This window comes from Microtus ochrogaster, linkage group LG7_11 (assembly GCF_000317375.1).
Source record: "Microtus ochrogaster isolate Prairie Vole_2 linkage group LG7_11, MicOch1.0, whole genome shotgun sequence".
In the NCBI taxonomy this organism is placed as follows: Eukaryota; Metazoa; Chordata; class Mammalia; order Rodentia; family Cricetidae; genus Microtus; species Microtus ochrogaster.
In genome coordinates, this window is record NC_022032.1 from 10,051,791 (window position 1) to 10,060,153 (window position 8,363).

At 44.8% G+C, this 8,363-nt stretch overlaps 1 protein-coding gene across 1 annotated transcript in view; it reads right to left on the reverse strand.

Moving 5' to 3' along the window:
• The window catches only part of Leprotl1 (leptin receptor overlapping transcript like 1), a 15,217-nt gene that overhangs the window by 3,371 nt on the left and 3,483 nt on the right, over nucleotides 1-8,363 (reverse strand). Inside the window, exons 2-3 of the mRNA XM_005362519.3 lie at nucleotides 3,017-3,092; nucleotides 224-410 (exon numbers count right to left, since the gene is read on the reverse strand). Coding sequence (XP_005362576.1) covers nucleotides 224-410; nucleotides 3,017-3,092 — 263 coding nt within the window. The remainder of the gene's footprint in view (nucleotides 1-223; nucleotides 411-3,016; nucleotides 3,093-8,363) is intronic.

Sequence of the window (8,363 nt, forward strand, 5' to 3'; positions counted from 1 at the left end):
GGGAGTTACTGTGCCCTTTCTGCTGCAGGCCCACGGGCACTCTGCACCGGGGAGTTACTGTGCCCTTTCTGCTGCAGGCCTTCCAACAGTTTCCCCTGACAGCAAAAACAAATGGGAAGACGAGGTTTAAATCTGCCCTCTCCACCTGTCTTTTACACGACGGAACTTTTTAAGAAAGAAACGAACAGTCTCATGTCAAACCCCCCAGAAGAAGGCAGCTCACCAGGTGTGCTCTGGCAAAGACGACCGGGAGTCCGAAGGCGGAGACCACGATGCCTGTTGTGAGGAAGATGGCGAGCTCCTTGCAAGCGTTACTCATGGCATCCGTGTCGTCCACTAATCTTCTTGCTATGCAGTATGGGATGGGCGAGAGGATGTAAAAAAACAGGACAAAGAGGGGCCAGTATTGGCTGGAAGAGAGAGAGAAGTTAGTGCAGTTTTCGCCAACCCTGTCACTTTCCAACATACTAAGGCGCGTGTCTGTTTAAAGAGCAACGGGAAATGACAAGGTATCAAACAAGCTGCAGCGGAAGCCAAAGCCACAGGCCTGGGGGGGAAAGTCAGAATCAGCTCATCCCTGTACTCAATTACAGCACAATATTTAAAGGATCTACTGACAAAATGCGTTATGAAATAGTGAAAAAAAATTTAAAATCACTTTACCTTAATAAGGAGGCATACTGAAAATAAGAATATTTACACAAAACTTTAAAAATTAGGGACCCATGCCTTTGACATCCTGCCTTATCATAATGTTAGAACCCATGCTTCCCTTAACTGAAACCAAAATATAGGGCACCCACTGCAAACAGTATTGTTAAACATGGTCTTTAGTTTGTTGTTAGCCATGCTGTGCTGATTTCATTTTCTGATTTCAGCAACTGCAGTGGGGGAAGCTGTGTGAAGGGGACAGATTCCTTCCACTTCTTTGTTATGTTTTAAAAGCATATTATCAAATTTACAAGAAACAAATGGTCTTTAAGATTGACATGCTTAAATACATGCACAGCGGAGATTTGCTGAAGCTATTTGCTTTCTTTTTCTGAAGATTTATTTTTATGTGTTTGGCATGAATGTGTGTGCATCAAGTGCATGTAATACCCGAAGAGGCCAGCAGAGGGTGTCATACCCCCTGGAACTGGAATTACAGACAGTGGTGAGGTACCACAGGGGTGTTAGGAACCGAACCTGAGTCCTCTGGAAGAGCAGCCAGTGTTCTTAAGCACTGAACCATCTCTCCAGCCTGTTATGTTTTTCTTAATCTTTTTCTAAGTATTTTAAGAAAGAAAAAAAATTTTTAAGTGAAATTTATATGCTTAAGAAAAAAGCTCAAACAATATAGAAATGCAAAATTAAAACCAGAAGCTGCTTTTTAATTTTTTTTTAACCTAAGGAGCTTCTTGTGGGCCCTCCACAATCCATACAAATTTAACCAAGGTGAAGCTCCACAGAATAGCATTTACAGATTTCCAGTCCGTCCTCATTCCTTGAGGTTAAACTGTCTGTCACTATTTCCCAATAATTTGTTTTTTGGTATGTGGACGTTTGCAAAGGTGCATTAGTGCATGTGTGTACACAGGTACTGGCATGAAGGTCAGGGAACAACCTTGGGCACTGTCCACTTTTATTTGAGACAGGGTCTCTGCCTGGCCTGGGGCTTAAGGCAGAGGCCAGGCTGTCCCCGCCTCCCCAGCATTGGGGTCACAGGCACGGAACACTAGACTCTGCTTTGGCGTGTGGTATGAAAACCAGCCAAGGAGGACTTGACTAATGAACTGTCTGTCCAGTTTCTATATTTTAACTCTGCGTGTGTGTGTGTGTGTGTGTGTGTGTGTGTGCGCGCGCGTGTGTGTGTGTGTGTCTGCATGTCGGCCAGCCATCCTGGATGTCAATTCTCACCTACCATATTGTTTGAGACGGGGTCTGTTTGCAAAGCTTGTACAGATCCTCCCGTCTTCACTTTCCATCTCATCAGAGGAGCCCTGGGATTACGGACATGTGCTACCATGCCCAGCTATGACAGGGGTTCTGGGGATTTGAACTCGGGTCCTCACATTTCTGCTGCAAGTGCTTTATCCACTATAACATCTCTCTCAGCCCATAATTTAGTTTTGGATGGGCATTTGTGACGTCACCAGTTTTCCATTTCCGCAATTACAGACATGGTCACTGTGAACAGCGATTTTCTTACCCAGCTACATGTATCTCTACAAGCATTTGCAAGGTGTGTTTGTATGAGAATTTCATGGAAGCGGAGGGCCAGTTCCACGAACTACAGGACACAGCCAAACAAACTAGTTCCAAGAAACGGCACCTACTCACTTCCTAAACCCCTACTCGACCGAGTCCCCGCTGGCATCCAGCAGTGTCTGTCTGCCCACTTCCTCTCTTCCCCAGTGGATTTCATGTACCGTTGAGTGGGATTTAGTATGTTTTCATGTGATTATCAGCAACGCAATCCTCTCTCCACATTTGTGGTTCCCTTCTACTCATTTGTATTTTTAAAACTAAGTTACTTAGATGTTAATTTTAAAAGTTTTCTAAACTGGGCAGGCGATGAATATCTAGAATTCTAGAACTTGGGAGGCTGGGGCAGGCAGACTGTGAGTGAGGTCAGCCTGGGCTACGCAGTGAGACAATGTCTCAGTGGAAGGGAGTTCTTTCTATTCTAGGGCAAGAAATCACCTACCTCGTGTGTATAGTCAGCTGTGTTCAGGAGCTGCCTATGTTATTTTCTGTAATAAGATGTTTTAGATTTCGCTGGAGTATTATTGATGGGCAGTAGGGCCGGGCTGCGGTCACCAGGCGTCACAAAAGCAGGTTACACCCCAAATTCCTCTGCCTGGGCATTCTGGTGTCTCTACAGATAACCCTTAAGTGGTGATTTTCAGGAAAGGGTTGTGCTTGGTGAACAAGCATTTCCACCAGGGAAAACAAAGCGTGTTCGAAACTTTAAAAGCAGGAGAGTTTTACCTTTAAACACTCAAAAAGAGGAAAACAAAAATCCATTACGTACTTGTATATTGGAAGGGCACATCCCAGCATCAAAAACATCAGGCCAATTGCTCCTCCAAATGACAAGCTAATGAGAGCTGCAAAACAAACAGAAGCCCCAGAGAGCTCAGTAGGGAAGACACTGGTTGCAGCCTTTGTTCCCGCCCAGCCCGAGCACTACGTGAACCCCAGAAGAGAAACACACCCTGACCCCTCCCCTCCAAATTCCAGCTGTTAAAAGTGGCTCCTGCCTGGTAATCTCAGCACGCAAGAGATTGAGGCAGGAGGATTACTACAAGCTAAATGTCAAACGATCTCAAAAATCAAAACAAAATGTGAACTGTCTTCAAAGCTGACAATTACAGAGTTTTAGAATCAGCTTCTACGGCACCTGGCACCCTTGGCACCCTCAAAACAAAAGCGTTAGAGGTTGAGCGTCCTCCTTAGCCCTTTGAAAAGCTCTGAAATCTGGATGTCAGCCAGGCCTGCTGACACAGGTCTTAATCTCATCTCTAGGGAGGTAGGGATAGAAGGAACTCTGGTCTACATAGTGAGTTCCCAAACAGTCAGGGAAACATCATGAAACGCTATTGCAAACAAGCACTTTGCCCCTCAAATACCTCATTATGGACATTAAATATTCCCAAATTGGAGGAAATCCACAAGCTGAAACACATTTGGTTCCAAAAACTCCCAATAAGGAATCCTTAACCTGTACATCAGTTTAGACCGACTGCTAACACACAACACACACCCAGTCACCATTGCTTGGGTCTATTAAGGCCCCAGGTTAATGTCCGCCCCCAACATCGCACAAACATTATATTTAATCCACATGGGAGTGAAACACTTGCCACACAAGACTGATGGCCCTAGGTCCATCCCTGGAATCCACACAGAAGTGGAAGGGGAAACGCCACTCTATCAAGTTAGCCTCTGACCTCCACACTCTTCACACACAATAGGATGGGAGGAGGGAAGGGAGGAGGGGCAGAAAAGCCTCACCAAAACAGAAACACAAAAGCACAAGACTGAGGGAAAAGCTGTTCAAGGCTATGTGTAGCTAATGTATGATCTTTTTTAAAAATTATTTTTAGAGAGGGTCTCACTGTGTAGCCCTGGCTGGCCTGGACTTTGCTATGTAGACCAGACTGGTCACCTGCCTCTGCATCTCAAGGGTTGGGATTAAAGGTATATGCCGCCATACATGCCTTGTATTTGTTATTTTTCAGATGCAAGACATTTACTATATAGACTTCATAGTAACATCGTGACTATAGCTTTATTGGAACCAATCAATTTTGTTAGTCTTTTTTTAAAACAAAAACTAACTTTGTTTCTTAATAATGTATTTATTTTATGTGTATTTTTTTTGTATGTTAGTCTGCATGTATATCTGTAAGGGTGTTAGATTCCCTGGAACTGGATTTACAGACAGTTGCGAGCTGCCATGTGGGTGTTGGGAATTGAACCTGGGTCCTGTGGAAGAGCAATCAGTTCTCTCAACCGCTGAGCCAAATTTGTTAGTCTTTAAACAGGTTACTGAAGCACAGTTACTTCGGCCCTCATTTCCCAAGTCCCAGGAAATGTGAAGGGTGTCGAGTGCAGCCTGCTGTGGACATGGTACACCATCTTACCGAGGCAGGAGAAGGAGGAGGGTACTATAGTGAGACACACCTCTGATGTCCCCCATGCGTGTCTTGTGTACATTAAAGTGAGAAAGGACTTTATTATATGTAACCAATGACCTAGATCTCAACCAAGAGAAAAGTGTTAGCTTCTACACTGCATTTCTGCATCCCCACTGGCTGAGGACACGACTTGGTAAGATTTATTACATTTTTTATTTAGACTTATTTATTTGGTGTTGTGTCCTTGTGGAGGTCAGAGAATGACTTGCAGGAGCTGTTCTCTTCTTCCACTGTTCTGGGCTTTGGGGATTGAACTCGGGTCATCAGGTTTAGATGCAAGCACTCTTCCTTATATGTTAAGGCATTTCACAGACCCAGAAAGTAACTTTTTTTTTTTGGTTTTTCGAGACAGGGTTTCTCTGTGGCTTTGGAGCCTGTCCTGGAACTAGCTCTGCAGACCAGGCTGGTCTCGAACTCACAGAGATCCGCCTGCCTCTGCCTCCCGAGTGCTGGGATTAAAGGCATGCGCCACCATCGCCTGGCGAAAGTAACTTTTTAAAAATTGGTATGGTTTACCTTAACAGAAAAGTTAAAATCCAAAAAATAAGTGAAAATCTAAAATTTACCAAGCAAAAACCTACAACACACAAACCAAAATCAGTGGCGAGGGGTCAGACACCGACTAATATTACTGACAAGATGGCCATTGACATTGTCTTGGCCAACTGCGAGTCAGCTGGAATGCTGAATACAACACGAGTCAGGTCACCATGACAACAGTGTACTTGGTTATTAATGTCATTATATTTTATATTTCTGGCAGCAGTGGGGAAAAGTTGAGGAAGTATTTGTTTTGTTTTAAACAGCAAAACAGAGCACCCCAGGTTTACGGGGAGTGCAGTAACTACAGAATACCGAGTTTCCCTTTTGTTCCTCACGGACCTGTGAGTCCCTGACTCGGTCACACAGGCACTCAGTCACACAGGCAGTAACGTCCTGGCTTCCTATACCACTCTTCACTGTTCTGGAAACCAGCGGCTACTTCCCCCCAGGCCTCTGTGCACGTCTATCATCCTACCCCAGGGTTTTCATTCAATCAAACGTCAAGCACACAGCAAGGAGCTGGCTGGCTCTCCTCGGCCCCTGGAGCCCGTGTTCCCGCCCCGCTGTCTCTCCTCTAGCTTATTACTATTTTACCTTCCGCTCTCCTCTCCAGCTCCTCAGAGAGGAGCTACAACAACTCTGCTACTGTATTTATTACTTACTGATGTGCAGAGGGGCTCGGGATCAGCTCTGCGGACAGTGCTTGCCTGGTGTAAGTGAGGCTCTGGATTCAACCTCCAAGGACCGTGCATGAATAAGTAACACTCATTTACTCATGCAACAAAAACACCGAGCATTCGATGTGTGCCATATCGCCCCTGCTGCTGAAGACACAGCAACGAGGAGGGAAAAACCAACAAAGCTTTTCCTTTTGTGGCGTATGCATTCTAGTGGGAGAACTAGGCAGGATTTTAAAATCATCCCGTTTTATTTACCGTGCGTTATCTGTGTGTGCATGCTGATGAGCCATCTGGCCAGTCCCTAAAATACTAAACCATGACTGTGTGGGTGCACTCTGGGAAACCCAGCACTGTGTGGAGGAAGCAGCGAGGACCAGGCGGTTAAAGCCAGCATTGACTACATACTGAGTTAGAGGTTAGGGCTAGCCTGGGCTACTTGAAACCCCATCTCAAAAAATCAATGTCAATACACAAGCAAACAATGAGCCATCATCGATTTTACAGCTGTCGGGTCTGCCTTCTCGCTTACACATTTTCACTTTCTTAACTGTTCTGTCCCCTGAACAGGATTAGGCGTCCATGGGCATTATTTAAGATCTCTTGCACAAACAGGACCCCCTTCAGGATGAATTAACGATTTATTTATCTCTGTAGTAGCTGGCGAACAGCTGGGACTCGATAACACTTCACCGAGGCATTACTGAGAAAGTGAGGTTAGACATTCTGCTTGTTTAGGAACATGAATTCTGGAAGAAGCTAGAGATTTAGAAAACAAAAGGCCAGTGAAGAACGCAAGCAGGTAGGGAAGGGGTGGGAATGCCGCTGGCCCGACAAGGCGCTCTGATGGGCAACGCTGGGCAGAGCTAATAAGTAAGAGGCGCGAGGGTGCGCGCGCGTGTGTGTGTCTGCCAGGATCTTCACCACAGCAGCAATCCAAACTGATCCCTATTCATCTTCCCCTCCCAACTGTTTCTGACACCCAGATAGTCCGTATGCCCCAGCTTTAACAACCAGTAACAACTTAGAATGGACGTAGCCCGGTGGAGCACAGAACTGGGGAGAGAGGAGCCCAAAAGCACTGTGTCCTGGCCTCTACTGGCCACAAACTGGTTACCTCAATAACTTAGCTAACTCAGTTCTTTTTTCTATAAATGAGAAGGACTGTATGGAAAAAGTAAGCAAGACCCAAAACACTGAAGATACTATTAAAAAAATAGATTCTGAAGAAAAAACACCTCTACTCTGGGAAATGCAGCCGCCAACAGCTTCTGTAGAAAAGACAGAATTTATCCAGAAGTTATCTGGGATAACAGGTTATCTGGGATAACCTGTTCCACTGGAGGAAGCAAGAATCAGAGTTTGAGTTAGCAAGCTTCAGGCTAGCTTAGGCTACATGAGAACCAACTAACCAAATAGTTGACAAACTACCATCAGCACCAGCTGGAGAAGCCCTATCAGCAGCCCCAGCAACACCACCAGTACCAGCACTAGCATCACAAAACCCATCAAAACAAACAAACAAAACAAAATCTAAAGCTAGGTATGGTGATCCATACTTAGCATTCAGCAGAGTGAGGCAGGATAGGGTGTTCAGGGGAGCCCGTGACACATGACTAGTTCCAGGCCAGCGTGGCCCACACATCAAGAGGCTGGAAGGAAAGAAAAGAACACCCATACTTAGTTTCATTTCTTAATAGTTCCGTGTGCCCAGAACTAAAGCCTAGAAATCACTGTTTCTTGAATCTTATAATGTGAAACTTTGTAAAAAGTCTGATGTTTTGTTTCCCACATTGAAATACATTAGAAGTGGATGAAAGACTTGCCTGCAGTCAACAACTGCCCCCCTACAGGAGACTGGGGAAACATTGTTAGTCAGGCAGGAAAAGAAAAGTCTTTCTTAAAATGTGTTTGCAGTCTTCCTAGCAAGAGAAAGGGCTTAATGTGTGTGAGGTTAGCTCTATTCTGTGACAAAGAACACATATCTAGATTAGTTTTTAAAATTTGTTTTTTAACTGGGTGATAGTGACGTACGCCTTTAATCCCAGCACTTGAAGGCAGAGGCAGGTAGATCTTTGAGTTTGAGGCCAGCCTGGTCTATAGAGGGTTCCAGGACAACCAGGACTACACAGAGAAACCGTCTTGAAAAAAACAAACAAACAAAACCCCAACTAAAATAAAGCTTAGTTTAATGAAGAGAAAGCAAAAGAGCCAGTGAGAAGCTAAGCATGGTGGCACATGCCCATGATCCTATGAAGAAGGCTGAGGCGCTGACTGTGGGTTCCAGGTCAGCCTAGACTACACAATGTCTCAAAAAAGCAAATACACAAAAGTTAACTTTAACCAAAAAATATCAAAGGGAAAAAAAGAAAGCATATTTAATAAGTGGTGCTGGCATAACTGGATATCAACATGTAGAAGAATGAAAATAGACCCCTATCTGTCACCATGCACAAAA